Raw genomic sequence first — 22,274 nt, forward strand, 5'->3', positions numbered from 1 at the left:
CTAAAGTAGTCTCTCACTTTACATCACAGGGTTGATTGAAATGGTGCAATCGATGGCAAGGAAAATGATACAAGTGACACGGAGAGGCACAAGGGGCCCAAAGGAAGGACAGATGGTGTAATCTAGTCCATCCTCATCCTAGGCAAAGGGCAAAAGGAGTGGGACAGAGGAGCCGCTTTAAGCCTCCTCGGTAGCGGCGGGAGCAGCAGTCACACCAGCAGCCTTCTTGCCACGGGGCTTCTGGGGCAGAGCGGCCTTGCGTGGGCGCTGGCTGCGCGAGATGATCGAAGCACGGGCAACAGCGGGCTAGGAGGCGACAGAGAAGGCGACAGAGAAGGATTTGGCAAGTGTCAGTAGTGACGATCCACTAGCAAGTGTACCAGCTTAGGCCGAAGCAGCCTCCAAATGAACCCCTCCCCTCATTGCGATTGAATGTCACCCAGACGTCGACGAGCGAGCAGCCTCTGAGGGTGCTTTACTCGCTGCTGTCAGACCGCCTCTTGCGAGAACGGCTACCGACGTCAATGGCTGGGTACATCTGCCTTCTCCAAAGAGACGACGGAATGATGACTCTGGCACCGCTATTACGCCCGGCCCATCATAGGGTGTTGAGTCCATTCCGGGAGGTTCTAGCGCAGTGCCATTGATGGGGTTGATACGGGCGAGCAAGCAGCGTACTGCCAGCTTGATCCAGCGTACCGTATTGCTTGCCCATCCTCTACCTGTTGATCTCTCAATCACTTTACAGCCAATCCACCTGTCGTTGCTGAATCTCCCTCAACTCACCTTGAGGAGGTCAGCACGGTAGCCCTTCTTGCCAACGACGTTGGCGACGGCACCAGCGTATCGGCGAGAACCACCCTTCTTGATGGTCTGGGTGTTCCAGGTGCCGGCAATCTTGTTGGAAGGCGACTTCGACTTCTTGGTGGAGATGACGATGCCCTTGCCCGAAGAGGCGGGCTCAATGCCGACAGCCTTGTTGTTGACCAGGCCAGAGTACTGGAGGGAGAGGGAATGACGCGTGGAACGAGCTGTGAGTAATTTGATCCTTGTCAAAGCAGGTAGACAGCCATTTCAACCCTGCCCCGAGCACCTCCAACGATCCCACACATCCCTTTGGCATTCTCATCTCGCTGAACCTGCTGACTGCTGACTGCTACAGGCCCACACCATACCTCGGCAGTCGCTCCAATCTCTTCCCTCTCTGAGTAGACTAAGATTTTGTCGACCCTCGAGTCGTAAACCTTGACGGTACTTGGGTCCTTCTGCTCTGGAGAAGCTACGCTACTGCAGCTCTGGAGATCGCAACACGTGGGTCACGACTCCCCCTCTTTGCCTTGCCGTACGCATTTCCATCTCATCGTTTCATGTTTCCGTTGTCCGCCCTCAATCTCTGTCCTCCAATTAGCTGATCATTTGGCAACTCACAGTGTAGCTGTGGATCTGGGCCAAGTTGGAGGGCTCACGAGAGAAGACCTTGCCAAGTCCCTTCTGCTTGACGATGTAAGAGTTGGTCTTTCGGACGAGGAGCCACTGAAGGTCCTGAGAGTGGAGGGTAGGTGCAGCTGCGGCCATTGTGATTATGTATGAATGCGAGTGGGTATGCTTGCGAGAGAGGGAGATGGTGATGCGAGGTAGCAGTGGGTAGCGGCGAGGCGAGAAGAAATCAGCCTCGGAACAAAAGACCGCAGAGCGGGGCCACAGGCGGGCAGGCGGGCAGGCAGCAGCCAGAGCCAGCCAGGGCTGGGCACACCGCGCGCAAGGCTACGCCTCTGGAGCGGAGTCTCATTCACTCCACCCATCCGTCCGTCCGCACGCCGGGAGCCGAGCCGAGTCGTCATCTCAGCCTGGCTCACCGAAGCTGCGAGTGATCAAGGGCACGGTCGGGTACATTGCACTCAGCGGCTACTCATCCTACCTAACCCACCTACCATCGCCACCCCAAACCTCACCATCTCGCTCACAATGGCACTCAGACCATCAATCGCGGCACTAAGCCGCTCAGTACGCACACCGGCTAGCCTGCCACCTCTGCAGGCCTTCAAGCCCAGGTTGCCACCTTCGACAATCATTCGTCCCAACCCCCTATTCAACCAGACTCGAGGAGCAAGGACAAATCCATTCAAGCCCAACTCCGGCTCGAGCCAGGTCAACAGCTCCACACCTTCTCAGTCTTCCTTCTCCCTCTCTGCGCCTCACGAGGCCCCCTCTGGAGATGCACCGAGGTCATTCAGCGCTCCCGGTGGCTGGCAGAGGCTGCTCACCAGCGTTGGAATCATCGGCGGTACAGCCTTTGCTGCCAATGCCTTCTTGAACAGGGAGACTCGTGAGGGAGCCATGGACCCCTTCTCTCGCAACTACCTCAACTCCACTTTCCAGTACCTCGCCGGGGGTCTCGCGATGACAGCAGGAGCAGCCGTAGCGCTCCATCGAGTCGGCTTCTCCTCGCGCCTCATGGCCACCAACCCCTGGCTGGTGCTTGGTGGCGGTCTAGCCGCTTCCATCGGAGGTATGATTGGAGCGCAGACCCTCGAGCCTGGCTCGCCTGCAAAGTACGCCTGCTGGGCTCTCTTCAATGCATCGCAGGCCGCCGTCCTCTCGCCACTGCTCTTCTTTAGCCCTGCTCTCCTCGCTCGCGCCGGACTCTACACGGCAGGTGTCGTCGGATCCATCTGCTACGTCGGAGCTACAGCAAAGGACGGGCAGTACCTCTGGATGGGAGGACCACTCCTCGCTGGTGTCACCGTCGTAGCCCTTAGCTCGCTCGCCCCCATGGTGCTACCAGCAACAGCATTCCGCACGCTGGTCGCCACGGAGGCCATATCTCTCTACGGAGGCTTGGCCATCTTCTCAGGCTTCGTCCTCTATGATACCCAGAAGATCCTCGCTCGCGCACGCGCTGTTCAGGCAGGGTGAGTACGCCACTCTGTTACTCTGCGGACCCCACTTCCAGCTCAACGTTACTGACCCTGTCGCCATCGCCACCTCTGGCCGCTTTCCCCCCTCACCAGTGCCATGCGTGCAGACCCACTCAGGGAGTCCATCTCTCTCGAGCTCGACGTCATCAATATCTTCGTGCGCATGGTTCAGATCCTGGCCATGCAGCAGAACAGGAAGAAGTAGACGCGATGAGATCATCAATTCGATAAGGAGGATTGGATGGGAGTCCATATTGTTGTTGATTCAGAGCAGTCTCTGTCTATCAAGATTGGGTCGTGGCTCAGAAAATCTAACACCGCTTATCCCGTCTACTACTGTTGTGTGACCTATCCATTGTTTACAAGTGACTGGGCATAAGGCGGAATACTACTCAACCGTTCCTGTCCCATGTGTGTCCTTCTATCTATGATGGTTGCCGTGGAACTGACGACGAGGTAGCTCGCTGCGAAGACAAGGGCGCGAAGCACACAAGCGAAGTGGTCTCTGCGGTATCGTCCATTATACACGAGTGAATACAGGAGTCCCGTAGGATTGCCCTTACCAAGTCTCCGATGCCCCCTCTGGCCGCCGATGTCTCTGGACGTTGAAGCCGAGGACAAAGCTGGCGCTGGCGTCGATGATCCTCTTGACCGTCTCCACCTCGTCTTCTTCCTCCTCGCTTGTCTCACTCGTACCTGCCTCTCCCTCCTGCTTGCTGCGTCCTCGCATTGTGGGCGGGTAGATCAGCATGTAGGTCGGCGGTAGTCTCATTGCCCGTCTCTTGGTCGTTGCCCTGCCACCACCTTTGGATCTCCTGGTGCTCTCCACATCCACATTACGACTAAGCACAGGTGGATAGCGTCCCCAGCGCGTCCTCTCTTCTCCTCCCTTTCCCGCTGCTCTCAGCCCCAAACCCACCTGCAGGAGCCTGAGGGGGTAGTTGAGTAATCTCCATCCTGGAGAAAGGAAGGGGAACCAGTACCCACTCAGTCCAAAGCCCGCGAGTGGGTGGAGCTCTCCCCACCCGTACTGAATCACGATTCTCGCATCTGCCGGACTGAGGATCAGGTGCAGCGAGCCGTCCGCCTCGGAGTCATTGTGGTAGTGGGCGAACTCCCGGAGGGGGAGAAGAGAAGTGTAGAAGGTTGCTAGGGGAGAAGGAGCTCCGGGGCCGAGGGCGATGGCGGAAGGAGTATGGAAGAGGGCGGGGGAGGAGTGATTCTCGAGGATGGAAGGGCCGAGGGAGAGGAGAGTTGGATGAGTGACTTGGATTTGCGTGAGGTGAGAGGTGATTGCCTGTGGAGAAGAGGAGGCCACAACGTCAGCCTACGGAACAAACATCTTTGATACTAAGAGCTTTCTCACCTCGACTGCCCGACTCTTCTCCCCTCCCTCACTACCATTGCTGATCACCCTCTGATTGACACATCGATGAGGTGCGCAGCCCTTCGTCACCGGTCTCTCTCCCCTCCTCTTGTTCGCCATCCAGGTCAAGTAGCTTGGCTCGCTTCCTCTATGCTCAGGTGGCAGGAAGTCATGGTCTGATGAGCGGCAGATCTGGCTGGGTAGGGAGAGGGGAACGACGAAGAGCTGGTGGAGCATATAGCCCCAAAAGGAGCGGGGAAAGAGGCCGCCTGGGCCGAGGGAGTACCATAGCCGATACTGGAATAAGAGGACAGTCAGGTTTGTTAGCTCTGAGCAACTTGCCCTCCATCAGCCGTTGTCGCTCTGCTCACATCTTCCCATGTCCTCTGTACGATCCATGTGAGCAGCAGACCACCGAGTGTGCCCACGCTAGCCGGCGCTCGGTTGTAGAGGTCGCGGAGCAACCGAATCGCTCCCCGCGACCGAAGCTCCCGCAGTGAATGAGCAAGCTGCTGAGACGATGTACTCATCCTTGACAAGGGAGGTGATACGGACCTATCGAGGAGTAGCCAGGATACGGCTGAGGCTTGCCTTTGATATTGCAGCGGAAAGCGGGGGGCGAGGCGACTTGGCCCAAGCACACGCTGGAGTTGGACCCCGCTCGGCAGCGGCTGTTGCTTGTGCTTCTTCCTCGCGTGCTGCCTTCCAAGTACTCGTAACCTCACCTCGTACACTGTCTATCGTTCCTTCATCGCCCCTCGCCGCAGGAAAGATGGCCTCGTCTTCTTCCTCTGCCATGTCCTCTGCACCTGGCCCATCCTCTGCGTCCTTTCTTGCGGCAGGCCAACGAGGGTCCATCTCCAGCTCGCGGCGCAGATCCTCCCACACTATCCGCTCCGTGGCAGCACGCCGTCACTCCACTGCGGAGATCAACGAAGAGGACGAGGAGGTGGTGGATCCTTTCCTCATCTCCCTCGATAGCGACGACTTTGATCCTGCCTCTTGGCTCGATGCCCAGCTCGACAGCTCCTCTCCGCAGAACTCGGCCGCTTCTGCTCCCTTGCCCTCACTAGATACTTCCCTCTCTGGCCTCCTCACCAAGATCTCCCTTGCGAGAAGCGATGTCAGCGCGAGTGTGGATCGAGAAATTGCGGCAGCTAAAAGGAATGTGCCGAGGATAATGGGAGAGCTGGGCTGGATAGGCAAGAGCGTCGAAGGACTAGACGCGAAGCTCACGGACCTGGGAAGACAAGCACTACCATCCGGCTCGGGCAGCCAGACAAGCAGAGCCACAGAAGCCAATGGCGAGGTCGGCAATGGGATCACAGATCCAGAGAAAGACTCAGCAAAGCAAGATCCGCTAGCTCGCCTAGCCGATCTACACAAGCTCCATACTCACCTCGGCTCGTACAGAGCCCTACTTCGCCTCGCATCGTCCTGGTCAACCCTCTCTTCAGACGTCTCCCTGCTCCTCACGGAAGCTTCGCAGAGTACAACTTCCTCTGTAGATTCCCTCGCCAATTTCAATTCGGCATCGCTCCGGCTCAAGGAAGCAAGAGAGAGCCTGGAGGTGTTTGGTTCGGAGAAGGAAGGAAAGGAGAAGGCTGCACTGCTGGGTCGTTTGACGGACAGCTTCGAAGCTGCTGTCGGACCTAAGCTGGTGGCCAAGGTCAGGAGCCTGCAATCTGATACAGGTGGTATAGGTACTGCCTCACCGGCCTCTAGCGAGACTCTGGAGATTATCAAGTCTTATGCTAGCGTACTCACACGCGTCGGTAGAGGGGCAGCGTTCGGAGAGTACTGGAGAGGGACCCGAAGACAGGCCATTCTCGAGCACTGGTCAAAGGCGCAACTCCTCGAAGCTCAATCTGCCAGCTCAAGTAATATTCCCGCATCTCCCAACGCAACAGCGCTCTCGGTATACCTCCCTTCCTTCTTCTCAAGCCTCCTCAACCTTCTCGCTACCGAGAGGATATACATGCCGTTACTATACCCTTCCAATCAACACGAAGCCCTAGACCTGTTCCTCACGTCCACCCTATCCATGCTCAAACCATCGCTCAGAGAGCGCATAGCTAGTGTAAAGCAGTACCGCAAAGACGAGAGTCTCAATGAGTCTCTCAGACTAGTGCGGACAATACGAGAACGGGGACGAGAGATGGAGAAGATTCTGGCTCGCCTAGCAGCTGCTACTGCCACTCCGGTCGCAGAGGCGGATGTGCATGGCATGAGGAAGACGAGCTCGCAGACTTCGCTGGAGAACCCTGTAACCTCGCCGCCTTTGGCCAAGTCATCTGAACATGCCAGCGGTGGCCAGAGCTATCTGGACGTTCAAGCGACACCACTCGGGAGGAGACGGTCCTCAGCAAGGAGACCATCGGCAGCACTTCCGCCGTCGAACCGCCGCATATCGATGGTGGGAGCAGAAGGGCAGGCCAATGGAAATAGCCCTTCCATTGCTCAAACTCAAGCGCAGGCGGTAGACTTCGAATTCGCAGACGTCCTGTACTCATCTCTTCTGCCTATGTGGGAGACGTACGCAGAATCCGAGCTGGCTCTATTCCAGAACAGCTGGTCTCGCGAGAGCAAGGCTCTCTCTCTGCTCCACTCAAACCATGCTTCTGACGGTTCAGTAGGCGATGAGATGCTACCTTCAGCTCTAGACAGGCTCCAAAGGTCGTTCTCAGCTCTGTCAGACTCGAGCGAGGACGCATTGTCCCGATGTCTTGAGTTGACGAGGGGACTCGGCGCTCGAGGCATGCTCAACGCACTCGATGCAGTCGTCTCCTCGAGCATCGAGGCCTCTGCAAGGGAAGTCGAGGAGAGTTGCAGACGGACATGGTCCAGCTTAGTAGGTCCTAACAGCCATGCTCCTGTGGGCAGGGAATGGAGCGCATTCGGCAGAATCATCACTGCTCTGGCTGGACTCAGGACGGTCTTCAAAAAGGCAGAAGACCTGCAAGCACTCCTCGTGGAGGGCCTTCGGGAGAGCGCAAACCTACTCCTCACCTTCTCGCCAGGTGCTGCTGTCAGCATCAAGGACCAGGCCTTGCCGGACAAGCTGGCAAAGCTGAAAGGAACCAATGGGTCTGGTATCAATGGGCCTGTACCCACGTCCGCAGAGATGCTGGTCCTGCTGGAGTCCTCTCTTGCATCGTCTGAGCAAGAGAAGGCTACACGTGAGCAAATCGTGACCCTGGCGGCTGCTCGTCACTCGATCATTGCCAGTGGCGCATCGGCAATGCACTCGCATAACACCCTAGTACGACCACAGGCACTGCCTCTACTGCCTCGTCTATCTCAGTCACTCCCGACCGTCCTCAATCCACTTCTGCACTCAATGCTAGTCCTTCCGCTGGTCCCTGTCCTCTCTCTCCTCTCCCAGTACCCCTCGTTGCCAACATGGACTTCCACTACTCTCCCTGGACAAGTCTCAAACGAGTACCAGCTTGCAATGCCGAGCTTCTCCCTCGGCCCGACTGAGGTGATGCAGACGGTGGGAGAAAGTGTACTTGGCCTGGTACGAGAGCTGGAGAGTTGGATGGGCGAGGCTGGCTGGAAGTGGGGTGTAGAGCTCCTCTTGCTCAGAGAGCGAGGTACAGAAGATGACTCGGCGGGCGCTACTGCGGAGGAAGCAGCTGGAAAGAAGGAGCGTGAGAAGAAGGAGAGGAGGAGGAGCTCTATGCTTCCTCCTGGTAGGTCGGAATCCAATGGATCTACATCTACGACTACGACGACGGGCAAGGACCACAGGAGACGCTCCTCCTTCCTCCCGCCCACCGCCTCGAACCAGGGCAGGGACTCGTCCTCGCCAACTCGTCATCGCTCCCAGGCATCGATCATCTCCCCGCAACAGGAGCTGAACCTCAGCGGCGGTCTTACTGTGCCGAATCGAGACACCCTCACTCTCACAGGCGAGACGAGCACCTCACCTGCCGAAGTCACACCTCCCTTTTCGCGGCGAGATACAGGGCAAGAAGACGGCGCCTCTTCCGAAGCCCTCAGCGACCTAGCCACAGCTATGCAACCAACCTCTTCAGAGCAGGAGCAGCAATCTCAATCGCAAGTCCACTCCGAATCCCTCCTCCCAGTCTTCATCTCCCGCCTCCTCTCCTACCTCATCACCCACCTTCTCACGCACATCCTCCCTGCTCTACCACCCATTGAGCGGATCAGCGATGCAGGCTGGAGACAGCTCGAGGCTGATTTGGAGTGGTTGAAGAGGGTGGTGGGGGTGCTGGAGGGGGGAGGTTCTGCTGAGATTGAGAGCGAGAGAGAAGCAGGCACGGAGGCAGGGCCTGATGGGGAAGAGCAAGCGACAAGCGAGCTACAGCGGCTGGACAGCTGGAGAAAGGTAGTTGGTCTAGGCGTGGGCCACCCTGCTCTTTTGCCACTCGCCTCCAGTCCCGCCTCTACCTCTGCCACTGCGACTACTGCCACGGGCAAGGCAGCCGCAGCAGCGGCGGCGGCGCGTGATGAGTTTGGGTATGTACCCTTCTACGCCTCCCCCTCCACTGCAGGTGCAAGTGGCAGAGCGCCCACCGTCCCTGGCACTGGGCCAAGCGCCCTCGACCCCATCTCTGTACGCCAGATGCTCCAATCGCAGCGACGCAGTGGAGCTAGCACACCTACTGGCGGTGCCGCTGGCAGGCCTGACTCGAGGGGTCCTCCTCCTACTAGCGGTGCAGGTGGGAACGGAAGCGGTACTGCGGGAGGAGGAGGAGGGGGAGGGAGACAGGTAGACTTGAACGCTATGAGTGTTAATGTTGGTATGGGCTGGTGAGAGCAGAGAAGGAAGAAGGGGAAAAGTGCATGGAAAGGGACACTTGTACTTTGCTCGGGTCGCTCATGAGTATGAGCACACAACAGAACACCACAGCACCACAGCACCACACATCACACAATAGCACTTTGCGTTGTAGATGCAACGTCGTAATCATTTCATAGTCACTGCATCGAACCGCCTCCTCCACCCTTCATGACCAATACACAAAAGGGGATATCGCCCGCACAAAGTGACCCATCGCTCCACCGCTTCCCTCCTACTGCCCCTCCTTCTAAAAGGAGAGTCAAAAGGCGAAAACAAAGAAGAGACGGGTGTCTGAGAAGGCACACGCCCTCATCCCCCTAAAGAGGACTTGGACGTGGGTGATTTGATCTTCCGACCGAGTTAAAAATCGTTGGCGACCATGGAGGAGATGGGTCGTTAACAGAGTGCTAGGCGGGTGTGTTTGTTTTGTGGGGGTAAAGGGGAGTGGGGATGGTACGAAGGGGGAAAAGGGGGAGAGTGTAGCGCTTGCTTACCTTGGTGAATTCGAACCTTGATCAGACGCGGTGAGTGTGGGTCAAGAAGTGAGAGCTTGGTATTGCCTTCTTGCTTCCCTGGTATACAATGAGTGCTTGTTCAGCGAGTGTGCGCCGTCTCCTCCCTGTGTCCTGTGATAGAGTCGAAACAATAGGCAAGCGGCTAGTGTCAGCGTATGAGCACCTGAGAACTGTCCTCATTCCTCGACCAGCCCCCTTCCCTATTCCTACTCCTCCTCTCGTAAAGGCTCAGATGGTGGTGCATAGATTGAGCGCGGCTCCTCGACGATGTCTCGCCAGCTCGGAAAAAGCGATATATGGGATATACGAATCATCTCTGCCAATTGTTCCTCTCCCATTCCGCGTGCTTCTGTGGTTGCTACTGGAACACTTTTCACTCACCTTCATTATGACCTCTCTGATGAAGAGCTGCGCCTTCGTGTCGAAAGGACAGACAAGGTGACTTGCGTCGACCGGTCTCGATATTGTCTACGTCAGGGCAACGAAGGAAAAAAGGCCGTGCGTCAGCCTTCTCCGTCCCGAGAGAGGGGTGGGCACTTTGCCTTGTCTCGCCATCTTGGGTTCCCTCGGTCGTCTTCATAGTATAGCGTTGACATCCCGCACCTCCATCAACTCTTCTCGCTCGTCCCACACACGCCTCAACATCCCGTCTTGCTCCAAGAACGATCGCAAAGCCTTGCACAACCAACCCAGGATGCGCAAGCGACTCCCGAACAGATGGCCAAGTCTGGTTCTTCAGAACTTCCCGCGCAGCCTCCAGCGAGATCGCCCGGCACGACCGCGAGCAAAGGTGCCAGATGACTCGAGAAGGCGTAACTCGATCATCGAGGGAGGGTAAAACGACGTCTGTCGACGTCCTCTCCCAGCTCCCAAGACGATGAGCTTGCCGACTCTCATCGCCGGCCCTCCTTTCGACATCGCAGCCAGCGAGCCGCCTTGATGGAGACCTGCAGCAAATCCCTCCCCACGACTGATTAGCCATCTACGAAAGAGTGACGAGCGTGTATCCTGGACCTCCCTCAACTCTTGTCAGAGCCGAGGAAAACGGAACTGCAAAGACCGGAATCGCCTTGAAGGGAGACGTGATGCTAAGGTTGATCGAGTGCTTGAAATGGACGAGGTACACTTGAGCGACGAATTCGTAGTGCAACTCAAAGAATGGATTATAGAACTTGTTTTGTAATCATCTTGAGTCCCTCCGGCCACGATCTTGCTGCCAGAAGATGCTACTCACACCGTTGAACGCAGCTGCGTGCTGTTGAAGGCTCTGGCTCTTGAAGAGCATCGTCGTTGCGTCGAGCTTGTGTGCAGAAGAGTAGAAGACAGGTGTCAGCCACAGTACGTCATTGCAAAGGCAAAGCTCGCCGTCGCCCCTCTGCCGCGCTTCTCATAGCAGTCATCGCAGAACGCGAAACCTCGCAGATCAGGCATCTCAAAGAGCAAGGGTAGGGGGGTGTCCCTCAGGCAGAAGCGAACTTCTATCTCCAAGAATAGTCACGCGTTGAGTTGTCCCGTCCAATTAGGACGAGCCGCCATCGATTGCACTTAAGCCTGATTAGGGCATCCTTATACCTCTGAACTGGAATGACTAGAACCCAAATGGGCGTCATTCGTCGGTCAACCTCTAGCTGATCTCACATCCGGAAATGGAGACAGCCGGCACTGTTGAGAGGACTACCGTAGCACGAGCTACGCCATTATGGGTTCGCCAGAGCAGAATGAGCGAGAACGAACCTACCGACTGCGGCCCAACTCCCAAGACGATGAGAGGCTGCCAGACCTCCTGGAATCGACAGCGACCACCTCGAGGCGCCACTGCATTGCAAGCCTAGCACTAGCACAAAGACCAACACCGAAGCGCACCCAGACAAGCGCAAGAGAGATCGAGCTAACAAATGCGAGGGGGGCATTCCAATCTCCTCCCCCGAAGACCAGTCCGACTCACTTGAGCTCAACGATCCTCGCTCTGCTGGGATAGTCCGGAGACTCCTAGCGTCCTCACGAAGGTGTCGAGCCACTTGCTCTCAAGCAATACGGCGAGACTCGCCTCTTCCGTTACTCGCCACAAGGGCGAGCTGGCGTCTTGGGCGATTTTCAGCTCTGTGAGACGACCTCGCACTCCAAAAAGAGAGAAGGCCCTCGACCGTGTGTTGCCGTCCTCAAGCGGAAGCTGATGAGTCTGTGAAAGGTCCTCAGAGGGTCGGAGAGACTTTCTGTTACGCCGCTTTGGTCCCTCGTCGCCTTTCGGCGACCGCCCAGCTGGAGCTGCTCTACTCTGATCTTCTCACGAGTCCTTTGGGATAGGTACGCCCAATGATGGTTCTCTACCAGCACAGACCTGCTCCGCAACAGTGCTCGCGTAGCCGAGCCAACGCCCGAGAGAAATGGAACTGCCCACCGTACGAGAAAGCTTTGGTGTAGACCTCAGCCCGCATGATCCGTCTCGCCCGCCCAGCTCATAACGAACTCAAAGACAGCATGATTTGCGCCAACGAAGCCATCAACAGGCCTAGCGAGGTCCCACCTCTTCTTAAAGTGAAGGAGGCGGAAGAGATCCAAGGAGTACGCGGACCTTCCCACTCGCCGATTCCTGAACCCATCTCTTCTTCGACCGCAACTCTAGAAGAGAACAGACCGAAGATGAATGGAGGGGACGAGTATCGATGGCCTTTGGACTGAAGGACATGTGACCCACCTTGCCAGAGAGATGCAGCGATAATCATCGAAGCTGCAGAGGCCTTGCGCGACGACGACGAGAAGCTGGCAGTGGTCTTTACTCACCCTGAAGGTAGATTGCAAGCCGGCAAGGAGCCTTGAGCGGAGCGGTGATGCTAATAGTAAAGCAAAGATGGGGATGAGCGTCAGTCATCTGCTTCACTTGCGCTGGAGGATTCGATCGCCTGAGCATCTCCGCCTTGGTATCATACAGGGTAAGCTTGGTATGGGTTTGTCCGCATTCTTCCCATGCGAGGAGGAAGTACAGAAGCAGAACTGAAATTTGTTGTATATTGTCCTAATCATATGTGACGGGCTGCAGAACGGGGCGTTGGGTACTCACCTGGGTCAGGCATGGGGCTGAAGCGAATGGAAAAGTAGGAGAGTCTGACAACAGCCCCTACGTCTTCCCGCCGTCCTTCTTGGGTAGAAGGGCTTCATCGACGCACTGGAGATCAATGATCGGGTCCGTCCTCATCTCCCAGACCTCTTCTGAGGTATTGCCGCCTGGCATCCGCCTTCTAGCCATAGCTCGCGCCTTGCGCTCGATGTAGGCTTCCCTCTTCTGAGCTTGATCAATGCCCTTGAGGGTGAGGCAGAACTTGAAGTCATCGAGCTTGCGAGTGCAGTCGTCAAAGGAGCCGTACCGGTACACGGCGCGGAATTGCGGCACGAGAGCTGAGAAGCGTTGGAGACAGGGCAGGCAGAAATGAGCACGACGGTGTCTTTGTCTCGTGTAATCGCTGCGGGGCTGTACGTACCGAAGCAAGTAGCCCACTTGTCGAAGAGGTTCATACAAGAAGGCATCTCATCGGCTGGCAAGGCAGCGCTCTGTATGATTCGCTCCTGCTGGACGAGCTTCTCATAGAGGGCATCGTGATGTGCGCCCGTCGTGGTCGTGGAGGATGATGCGCTCATGGCTGGCTGTGTGACCGCTGAGCGTAGGATGGTTGATCAGGCCATGGGTGGGGCAGATGGATGATATCGAGGTGAGATGAGGTTGCAAAGTGAAGAAAACGTGTGATTGGCTCCAGTCTTGGGAAGAGCAGCAGCCAATTTTCCTTTGCACGAGCGCGGCCGCCTCTCTGCCAATCGCGCCCCCCCGTTCCGCTCCGTTGTGTGAGTGACTGTCCCCTTTCCGCTCCACCCCCGCCTTCTCCTTCTCGAGCCATTCTTCTACTGCTTGTCCTTCCGATTGCGGGATCCTAGACTCTCTTTAGCCAGCTCACATGGACCCTTTCGCCGGACCGTCAACCTCGACACCTCAGCGAGGCAGCTCCAGCGGCGCAAGCAGGGGCAGCCGGGGCGGCGGCAATCGTGGTAAAGACGGCTCTTCCTCTGGCCGCGGTGGTGGCTCCAAGAAGACCTCTTCCTCCACTGCCCAGAGCGGAGGCGACAATGCAGGCAGGGGCAAGAGGGGGCCAGGTAGACCAAGAGGCAGAGGAAGAGGAAGAGGTCGTGGGAGAATAGCAAGCTCGTCTCTGGGAAGGGAATCGCTTACCAGTCGGAGGTCCGAGTCTACTACACGCGGAGGAACAGTCGACCCTAGAGGATCAGCTGCTCGAGGAACTGCTGCCCCTGGCTCACCTGGGGCGGAAGAGGATGGCGCTGGTACGGTCAGGGTCAGAGAGGGTAGGGAGGACGAGGAAGACGAAGATGAAGATCCGGCGGACGAGGATGAAGATGAAGGACTGCTGGAGAATCTTGGCGAGGAGGAGATGAAGTGGAGAGAGGAAATGGAGAGGATACGAGGTCAAGCAATGGGGTGAGTAGGAGAGACTCCTATCATCATTAATATCCCCCTGCTATTACTGACGTTGGTCACTACTACCAACGCCCTCCAGACCGCTGATTGCAGCCATGTCGGAAGACCAGTACGATCGTCACGAATGCTACCGTCGTGCTGGCTTCAATCGCGCCAATCTCCGGCGGCTGGTCAACACTCATCTAGGTGGCGGTGGGACCGGAGCGAGTGTGAATCCAACAATGACGATGGCGTTCGGAGGTGTAGCCAAGGTGTTTGTAGGAGAGATTATCGAAGGGGGTGAGTCCGATCAGCGAGAACGAAGGAGGCTCTGTGCCCACCCTTTTGCTCTCATTGACCAGCCAAATCACTGTCTGTCCTTCATCCTCTCAGCGCGTCGTATCCAATCCCTCAACCCCGAACTTCCAGAAGGCTCACCTCTCTCCCCCGCCTCCATTCTAGAGTCTTACAGACTCTACTCTCAGTCTCACGCCGAGAGCGCTTCTTCCAATGGACTAGCAAGAGGCAGGGCAAACGCCGAGGTGGTCAATGCTGGTGCGGCACTTGGGGGCGGGATGGGTGGAAGGAGAAGACTCTTTTGAAAAGAAAGGACGCGGGAGGCGATGGAGAGGAAGAGCGTACCAGTCAGTCAATCCGTAGGGATCTCAAACCCTTCTGTATCCATATCATTTAGTCACAATTATACAGCACGCAAGTGTCCGGAGCGAAAGGCGTTATATGTAAAAGGTCGTACGAGAGAAGCGAGCGCTAAGGAGAACAAGCCGTAGGGAACCACAGAAGACTCAAGGGAATTATACTAACACGACCGGAAGGGGACCCACAGCAGACAAATAGTCGGCGCAAACCAGCAGCCCGCTCTCAACAATTACAAGCGTCCTGATTCCCAGATGCGCCCTGGTTGCCCCGCAGGTCCACTCCACCGCCTTGCCTACCCGCCGAGCCAGCTCCTCTCCTCTGTGCAGCTCCCCCTACTCCTCCAGCCGCGGCGCTGTTACTTGCCTGTTCTAGAGGCAGCTTGCGTGCGATCATGGTGAAGAGCTCAGAGACGTTGGACGAGTCCTTTGCCGATGTCTCGAGGAAGAGAAGCTTCTCTTCTTCTGCGTAACGTTGTGCATCCTGGGAGACGGTAGAAAGAGAGAGGCGTCAGCATCGATAGACTTCTAGAACTGTATTCCTCGCACACACTCACCTCCTTGGGAACTCCCCTCCTTGTGGCAGCCAGATCCACCTTGTTGCCGGCTAGGGCAATGACAATATTCGGGTCTGCCTGCCTCTGCAGCTCCTTGATCCACGACTTGGCCTTCTCCAACGACTGGGGTTGGGTCACATCGTACACCACTACGGCACAGTGGGCGTTGCGGTAGTACATAGGAGCCAGCTGAAGAGTGGCGATGAGGCAAGACACGGTCAGTATGGAAGCTCACATAATCTGAGGAGCAGCTGCAACGTTCCCTCGGTCGACTAGCCGAAAGCTTCGAACCTGATACTCACAGACTTGTACCGCTCCTGTCCAGCAGTGTCCCTGAAATATAGCAAAGGGAGAGTGAGATCCATCGTAATTGTCAGTGGGGACTCGCTTCTCCAGTCCAGGTACAGGTCATACTGTCCCCTACTCACCAGATCTCGAACTTGACCGTCGTTTGATCATCGAGCTTCACGGTCTGTGTCAAGAAAGCAGCTAATAGGACAAAGTCGACGGGAGTGGTACGATCAATGCGATCAGCATTCTGCTGCGATGAGCTCTCTCCTCCAATCCGCCATGCAAACTCACCTCCGATGGTTGATTCTCTGTAGTCATCAAATTGATCCTTAACGAACCTCAGCACCAGACTTCAGGAGCCCGGAGAGATTGGAATGAGGGAGTCAGCATGAGAAATCATTCAGGTAGATGGGAGGCGACCTCCACCGCACTTTCTTATTGCTCAACCCATCTCAGCTCTCGTAGGCCCATCTGCAGGCAGAGTGTACAGCTATACTGCTGTCACTTCCCAATGAATACAGCAGGTATCGCTACCGTGCCCTTTCCCAGTCCCACCCCAGCCCCTCTCCCCCTTATCAGCCCCCACCGCAACTCACCTCGACTTGCCCACTGCCGACTCTCCCAACAAGACCAGCTTGAACTGCAGCTGCTTAGCACTTCCAGACATTGTGTAGATATGAGACTTGGGCTGAACTTGTCTCAGCAAAGAGACGAACGCTCGTTGTAGAGGTGATGTATGAGAGGGAGGAACGACCTAGATGAGGTTGAAGCGAAGAGACGGATGCACGTCGGACTGGACTAGGCTGGACTGCTGAGGCGCTTGAGCTATTGGCTCGGCTGGCTCTCGCTGTCAGTTGAGTGGATAGCGTAAAGCCTTCGAGAAATAGCTATGAATGAAGCACTACTCCCTAAGAGCAAGTCAGGTGGCGATGGTTAGGGGACAATGATATGATGGGTAAAGCAAGGTGGAACGGCCCGCCGCCGCCGCCGAGAGTTGACCTTGGGCCACTCACTCGATGTGCGTCCGCCTCCGCTCCGCTTGCTTTGGCGCCGCCCCTGCGTGAATGATGTCGGAACGGAAGGCGAGAGGACGACAGGGGGGCCAAATACGACTCGGCAAGATCAAGATAATGGCACGGCAGGCTGCATTGGTTTCGTTTTCGTTTTCATTATATACATAAATCGCGAGCACATTGACACATGCCAACAATGCGACCCCGATACGTGACAAGTAGTGACTTTCCGTGAGAAGGAGCAAGGGAAGGAATAGAGTCTCTCATCCCTATGCCTACTGCGTCTTCTCCTTGAGCTCGTGACCTTGCACATCGCCCTTGTCCTCTTCTCCCATTTCCCTCGCCACACCCTTGCCCACCCGCTTGATCCTAGCGAAGAGACCCGAGTCCGTGCCAAGGATGAATTGCACCGTCACCATAGGCCAGCTGGTATGACAGGGCAGGCAGTCGTAGAACTCTGGTGCCATGGCTCTCAGAGCAGGCAGGCGCGTCCAGGGGATAGAGGGAAAGTCGTGATGCTCGTTATGGTAGCCTACATTGTAAGCCAGAATGTTCAGCGGACCATAGTAGGACCACGTCTCCTGTGCGATTCCGCCGAAGAGGTAGTGCTCTGCGATGAAGTGCGCTGCACAGGGGTGGAGAGAGCCAGCGAAGAAGGAGGAGAAGACGAGGTATAGGAGGGGTGTCCAGGAGGAGAAGTAGTAGACAAGAGCTGCATTGAAAAGGATCTGGTAAGAGATGTTGAGTAGATGCCAGACGGTCAGGCGTTGCGTCTTGATGAAACCAGGGCGGAAGGCATAGAAGAAGATTTGGAAGGTAGCAAAGAAGGCCTTGCCGAGGACATTCTTCAGGCACATCAGCTCGAGGCGGGTAGGTAGATCGGTGTCGACACCGTCTTCTCCCAGATACTTGTGATGCTCGATGTGGTACTGCTTGAACATCATGGCGTAGGGAACGCCAATGACTGAGTTGACCAGGATAGCCCACAACTTGTTGGCCTTGATCCCCCTGAAGGCGAGATTATGTGTGATCTCGTGAATGGCAAGGAAAATGTTCTGATTGGCGGTACCGCCAATCGCGTATGCAGCAGCAAGGAATCTCCAGCTCAAGGGATGCCACTCGAGCTTCCATGTAGCGTAAGCCGTTGCAAGCTGCACCAGCACCACGCCCAGGGAGATCCACTTGGTCAAAGGTTCCCGTCCCATGAGCGTCTTGACCTCGGGGTGGGCCTTCATAATCGCCTGCCGTCTTGAGCGGTGTGGCTCTTCGGTGAGAAGCCACAGGAAGTCATTCTGGTCCTGCGAAGGATCTTGAGCAAGTACCTTTGGGAGCCAAGGAGTGCCATCTAGTGTAGGATGAGCTAGGGATGCGGGCGATGCTCGCAAAGAGGAGGAGGAGGACGCAGCGTCTGACGATGAGAGAAGGTCGTTGACCTCGTCCTGTTCGTCATCGGAGGCTAGAGTGCTGCCTGAGAAAGAAGAGGAGTCAAGCGAAGAAGAACCGGCCTCGCTTTGATCGGAGCTGGTGGACTGCTGATGAGGTGAGGCGATAGCTGCGACGGTACGCTTGGCCACCTTTCGCAGCCATGGGGGCAGCTCTTCCGCGCCGCCGAAGTAGGACCAGTCTAAGGAGACGGAGCGCGGAGTGGAATCGAATCCGAGCATGAGGAGGAGAGAGGACTAGTCGATGAAGTGATGAAGGAGGCAAGGCGAGAAGACTTGAGCAAACCTCGAGGAATGGGGCTGAGGGTCCGGAAGATGCTCTGTTGGTGCCACGAGAGCACCAGACAACGATGACGAGAACGAGAGAAAGGCAGAAAAAAGGCAGAGAGGATGTGATGAAGTATGGACGACGATGAGAGGAAGAAGGAGGAGGAGGAAGGAGGAGGAGGAGGAGGAAGGAGGAGGAGAAGGAGCAAGTAGTCTAACACTCCCACGAGGAGAGGCTGCGAGGAAGGCTGCCTGCGTGTTCGGCGTTCAACCTGGGCTGATGGGGTGGCCTGGGTGGCGCGCCCCTTGCCTCTTTGAACTCGTTTCTGGTGGCGGCGGCGGCGAGGGCGTCTGTCACTTTGTGCGTGTCCGTGCGGGGGCGGGCGCGCGTTCTTCGGGGCAGCCACGCCACTTCTTTCCGTCTTCTGTGCCGGCAGCCTGAAGCATCTTCCACTTCACTCGTAGAGCCACTCCTAGAGAAAGTCATCTTGGCCGCCGCCATCCCCCACGCCCCCGTCTCCTTGCCCCTCAATGCCACCCCGTCATCACCCTTACTCAGGGTACGATGCAGCAGGAGGTCAGGCCAGCGGCAGCGGCCCCAGAAGAGGCGGACCTGCAGGCAGAGGCGACAGAGGGAGAGGAGGTCATCACTTCTCCGGTCCTGTTCACTCGGCACCTCCAGGGCAAGCAGGCTCGCCATATGGATCCTCCCCGCCTTCTAGCGACAGCAGCTCGTACCCTCAGGTTCCTCAGACCTCTTCTACCGCTCCGTTGAGACTTGGCTTCGGTTCGCCTACTCGTCCTGGTCCGCCTCCTCCCTCTTCCTTGCCCCCTGCCCCCGGCCGGCCTCCCATCCATCTTGACGGCGGATTTTCGCGACCGCCTATCCACCTCGGAGGTATGAGACCTCCCCCACCTGGACCTGGAGTACCACATCAGTACCCGCCGCCCTCGCCGTCGCAGCCGCCCCACTACCCATCCGGACCGCCGCCTCATCCTCCTCCGCCCCATATGTCGCAACAACCTCATCACCAGACAGGAGCAACGGGGAATGATTACGGTCAGAGGCGATCAGTGTCCCATGATCCTTACGCAGTCAGTGACTATAGCAATCCGTATACCCAGCCACAAGGTACGTAGATGAAAGTCGAAGCAAAGGGATCGGGAAAGATTGTAGAGCTTGGAAGCACGAAACTCCCGGCAGCCGATCCGACCCGATCAGGCGAGCACTATTTATTCCTGCAGAGGTCTCCGCCAGTGACATTTGCTATCGGCTCCTTGACAGTGACTAGGCTGCCGATGACACTGAGCTGTGACTAGTGCTGAGCTACCTGAGAGTCCTTTCTCGCTGAGTCTATGACAATGTCGAAGGCGCCGCTTCTTCAATGACCGCACGCTAAGCTTTGACGATGTCGAGCTCGTCGTTGAGCCCAAGCAGAGGCGTCCGCTGAGCGCCGCACGCCAGAGCTCGAGCTTTGAGCCAGATAGCAGGGACATTGGCTGGAAACAAAAGCTGCAAGGCTTCGTCACGTATTGCTGGACTTCTCTTTGACACACCTTCCCCACATCCCACCTGACATCGCTCATCCACAGTATCAGGCTACCCACCGAATAGACCGCCGCCGCCAGGTCCTCCAACAGGTCCCCAGGGAACCTCGCCATACCCTGCATACCCTCCACAAGTAAACTTCAACAATGTCGACGCTGCAAATCGCGAACCCTCCTTCGGTGCAGATCGATCTCGCGGCGGGCCCGATCGTCGGGCTGGTGCAGAACCCTACAACAGAGACGGAACCTTCCCACGGCATCCACCTGGAGGGCCTGGATCCAAAGATCAGGACCCGCGGACGGCAGATGAGAAGCCCTGCCGTACTCTCTTCATCCGTAGCCTCGACAACTCTACTTCACCCGAATCGATACGACACCACTTCCTGCAATTTGGGGAGATTAAGACGTTTTTTGACATGATCGCCAAGAAGGGCATGTGCTTCGTCACCTTCTTCGACCTCAGAGGAGCAGAATGGGCCAAGAATACCTGTCATGGACAGGACTTTAACGGTCGGAGGATGGACGTGCATTACAGCTTGCCCAAGAACACGGATACCTCCAAGAGGTGTGACCGGGATCAAAATCAGGGAACTCTCTTCATGCTTCTCAAGCGACTGGCTCGAGCTCTGACCGACGACGAGTTCAAGGCGATCTTTTCGAGCTTCGGCGAAGTCAAGAGTGTTCGCCGGTACAAGGATCAGAAGAATGCTCGCTTCCTCGAGTTTTACGATTCGAGAGCATGTATAGCTGCTCACGACGGTATGGGTGGGCAGCAGTATACAGATCCGGTCAGTGGTTCAGGGGGAGAGTGGGACGTCAAGTTCGCTTGGGACGCTCAGCAAATTGGAAAGGGAAACGCAAATGCAAAGGGTCCAGCGGGAGGACCTCCGCAAGCTACGATGGCACCACCACCGGCACCTCCCTCCTCTGCTGGAGGGTGGTCACCGCCACCTTCGGGTCCGTACCAGCAAGGTGGTCCTCCGCCGATGCGCCCACCCCCGCCTGGCATGGGTCACGAAGCTCGTCCTCCCCCATCCGGCCCTGGTAGTGGCCCTGGCCCAGGTCAGTACCAACCACCCGGCCCGGTACCCGGACCGTATGGCTACAACGATGCAGGTGCAGCAGGTCGTCCACCTCATGCTGCTTCACCACCACAGGGTCCAGCACAATGGGGACCCGCTCGCCCACCTTCTGCCCCTCCTAGCGCCCCTTCTGGTCCCGGAGGTAGCGCCAGTGGAGGAAGGGAAGATTCTACATCCCGTCTTGAGCAGGCGCAGAAAGTTCAGCAGCTCCTTGCAAGCCTATCTTCTGGCAGCAGCAGCAGCAGCAGCGCTGGCAACAGTGCAACGCCGGCTGCAACTTCGTCTTGGCAGGGCGGTCAAGCCAGTGCGAGCGGGCCGTCGGATGGTGGTACTGCCGGAAGTGGACAATCTCTCCCGCCCAATTTGGCTCAATTGCTTGCTGGGGTGGGAGGTGTCAGTGGAGGACAACCGTCACAACAGCAGGGTGCTGATCCACGGCGGAGTGGTGCAGGATCAGGGACAGGTGGAGCCGGAGGAGGAGGAGGAGCGGCAGCAGCAGTAGGGGGAGGAAGCAATCCTAGCAGCGGTAGTGGGGCTGGAGGAGGGAGCAGTAGTGCGGCCGATGCGCAGCAGAGTATTCAGCGAATGTTGGCTATGCTTGGGCAACAGCAAGGACAATCGGGAAGTGGAAGTGGTGGAGGTGGTGCTGCTCCTCGCTGAGGAAAGCGATGTAGCCACATAGCAAATGATACACAATAGCTGCTTCCGTCTTTCATCCCAAATGCCGTCTACTTGTGTTCTGATGGATGATGCTGTGACTGTTGCTGTTGCTGTTGCTCTTGCCCGTCGGCTAGGAGCGGAAGCGGCATTCCGCCGTGCATCACTGAACCGGGAAGTGTGAATGCGATTGCGATTGCGATTGCGACTGGGAATGCGTTGTGCCCGCTCATCTATATCCACCTGTCCAACCAATCAGCCTGTTGCTTTAGCTGTCTCTGTCACTGTCACTGTCACTGCCTACCTGTGGTCCTGGTGATTGTGATGAGCAATGCCTGTCTGACTCTTGGGGTTTTGGAGGGACGTGGGTGGTGGGCCATGTGCGAGTGAGTGCCGTTTTGCCTGTTGCTTGGCGCGGAGCTGAGCTCGCGGAAGGAAGATCTGGGGGGGAGAGGCGAGGCGAGATGGGCGCGGGGGTAGTCTAGTCCAGTCTGGTCTGAGGGGCGGGGCGAGGCGAGGCGAGGCTGCTGAGCTGCTGCCGGTGCTTGCTGCCTGACAGACTCAAGATGCCCGTCGCCGCCTTTTGCCCCGCGCCCCGTCTGGACTGGCCTGGCCTGAGTCTCCCCCCATTCACCAGCCTCGCCTCGCCTCGCCTTGCGCTCCACTCAACTCACCCCGCCGCCAACATCAATCGAC

General features: G+C 57.1%; 10 protein-coding genes across 10 annotated transcripts; 4 read left to right on the forward strand and 6 right to left on the reverse strand.

Moving 5' to 3' along the window:
- Positions 1 to 42: 42 nt before the first annotated feature.
- BCV69DRAFT_269966 (ribosomal protein L28e) lies at positions 43 to 1,575 on the reverse strand (the record flags this gene model as incomplete). Its single annotated transcript, XM_025490908.1, has 3 exons — positions 43 to 306; positions 787 to 999; positions 1,429 to 1,575. The coding sequence occupies 3 exons, from the start codon at positions 1,573 to 1,575 to the stop codon at positions 178 to 180; spliced, it is 489 nt and encodes a 162-aa protein (XP_025348334.1). The 3' UTR covers positions 43 to 177.
- A 352-nt stretch (positions 1,576 to 1,927) lies between these two features.
- BCV69DRAFT_282666 (hypothetical protein) lies at positions 1,928 to 3,311 on the forward strand. Its single transcript, XM_025492434.1, has 2 exons — positions 1,928 to 2,912; positions 3,012 to 3,311. Exons 1-2 carry the CDS (start codon positions 1,966 to 1,968, stop codon positions 3,121 to 3,123), a joined length of 1,059 nt encoding a protein of 352 aa, XP_025348335.1. The 5' UTR covers positions 1,928 to 1,965; the 3' UTR covers positions 3,124 to 3,311.
- BCV69DRAFT_312429 (hypothetical protein) lies at positions 3,158 to 4,818 on the reverse strand. Its single transcript, XM_025494929.1, has 3 exons — positions 4,656 to 4,818; positions 4,285 to 4,581; positions 3,158 to 4,215 (listed from the first exon to the last, which is right to left on the reverse strand). Exons 1-3 carry the CDS (start codon positions 4,812 to 4,814, stop codon positions 3,478 to 3,480), a joined length of 1,194 nt encoding a protein of 397 aa, XP_025348336.1. The 5' UTR covers positions 4,815 to 4,818; the 3' UTR covers positions 3,158 to 3,477.
- Positions 4,819 to 4,997: 179 nt separating this feature from the next.
- BCV69DRAFT_282668 (hypothetical protein) lies at positions 4,998 to 9,375 on the forward strand. Its single transcript, XM_025492435.1, has one exon. It carries the CDS (start codon positions 5,057 to 5,059, stop codon positions 9,065 to 9,067), a length of 4,011 nt encoding a protein of 1,336 aa, XP_025348337.1. The 5' UTR covers positions 4,998 to 5,056; the 3' UTR covers positions 9,068 to 9,375.
- On the reverse strand, positions 9,335 to 10,869 carry BCV69DRAFT_189508 (hypothetical protein). Its single transcript, XM_025489606.1, has 4 exons — positions 10,844 to 10,869; positions 9,991 to 10,697; positions 9,589 to 9,720; positions 9,335 to 9,501 (listed from the first exon to the last, which is right to left on the reverse strand). The coding sequence occupies exons 2-3, from the start codon at positions 10,589 to 10,591 to the stop codon at positions 9,689 to 9,691; spliced, it is 633 nt and encodes a 210-aa protein (XP_025348338.1). The 5' UTR covers positions 10,592 to 10,697; positions 10,844 to 10,869; the 3' UTR covers positions 9,335 to 9,501; positions 9,589 to 9,688.
- A 1,521-nt stretch (positions 10,870 to 12,390) lies between these two features.
- Positions 12,391 to 13,324, reverse strand: BCV69DRAFT_269970 (hypothetical protein). Its single transcript, XM_025490909.1, has 3 exons — positions 13,086 to 13,324; positions 12,668 to 13,002; positions 12,391 to 12,440 (listed from the first exon to the last, which is right to left on the reverse strand). The coding sequence occupies exons 1-2, from the start codon at positions 13,240 to 13,242 to the stop codon at positions 12,725 to 12,727; spliced, it is 435 nt and encodes a 144-aa protein (XP_025348339.1). The 5' UTR covers positions 13,243 to 13,324; the 3' UTR covers positions 12,391 to 12,440; positions 12,668 to 12,724.
- Positions 13,325 to 13,483: 159 nt separating this feature from the next.
- Positions 13,484 to 14,802, forward strand: BCV69DRAFT_312432 (TAFII28-domain-containing protein). The gene is made up of 3 exons (XM_025494930.1): positions 13,484 to 14,089; positions 14,169 to 14,368; positions 14,462 to 14,802. Exons 1-3 carry the CDS (start codon positions 13,554 to 13,556, stop codon positions 14,668 to 14,670), a joined length of 945 nt encoding a protein of 314 aa, XP_025348340.1. The 5' UTR covers positions 13,484 to 13,553; the 3' UTR covers positions 14,671 to 14,802.
- On the reverse strand, positions 14,787 to 16,497 carry BCV69DRAFT_282675 (putative GTP-binding protein ypt5). The gene is made up of 6 exons (XM_025492436.1): positions 16,166 to 16,497; positions 15,861 to 15,919; positions 15,707 to 15,767; positions 15,581 to 15,611; positions 15,279 to 15,467; positions 14,787 to 15,205 (listed from the first exon to the last, which is right to left on the reverse strand). Exons 1-6 carry the CDS (start codon positions 16,234 to 16,236, stop codon positions 14,948 to 14,950), a joined length of 669 nt encoding a protein of 222 aa, XP_025348341.1. The 5' UTR covers positions 16,237 to 16,497; the 3' UTR covers positions 14,787 to 14,947.
- Positions 16,498 to 16,701: 204 nt separating this feature from the next.
- Positions 16,702 to 18,444, reverse strand: BCV69DRAFT_282676 (hypothetical protein). Its single transcript, XM_025492437.1, has one exon. The coding sequence runs from the start codon at positions 18,244 to 18,246 to the stop codon at positions 16,858 to 16,860; it is 1,389 nt and encodes a 462-aa protein (XP_025348342.1). The 5' UTR covers positions 18,247 to 18,444; the 3' UTR covers positions 16,702 to 16,857.
- A 312-nt stretch (positions 18,445 to 18,756) lies between these two features.
- On the forward strand, positions 18,757 to 21,797 carry BCV69DRAFT_282677 (hypothetical protein). Its single transcript, XM_025492438.1, has 2 exons — positions 18,757 to 19,423; positions 19,885 to 21,797. Exons 1-2 carry the CDS (start codon positions 18,823 to 18,825, stop codon positions 21,579 to 21,581), a joined length of 2,298 nt encoding a protein of 765 aa, XP_025348343.1. The 5' UTR covers positions 18,757 to 18,822; the 3' UTR covers positions 21,582 to 21,797.
- The last annotated feature ends 477 nt before the right edge of the window (positions 21,798 to 22,274 follow it).

The sequence above is a fragment of the Pseudomicrostroma glucosiphilum genome (assembly GCF_003144135.1).
Source record: "Pseudomicrostroma glucosiphilum strain MCA 4718 unplaced genomic scaffold BCV69scaffold_6, whole genome shotgun sequence".
In the NCBI taxonomy this organism is placed as follows: domain Eukaryota; kingdom Fungi; phylum Basidiomycota; class Exobasidiomycetes; order Microstromatales; family Microstromataceae; genus Microstroma; species Microstroma glucosiphilum.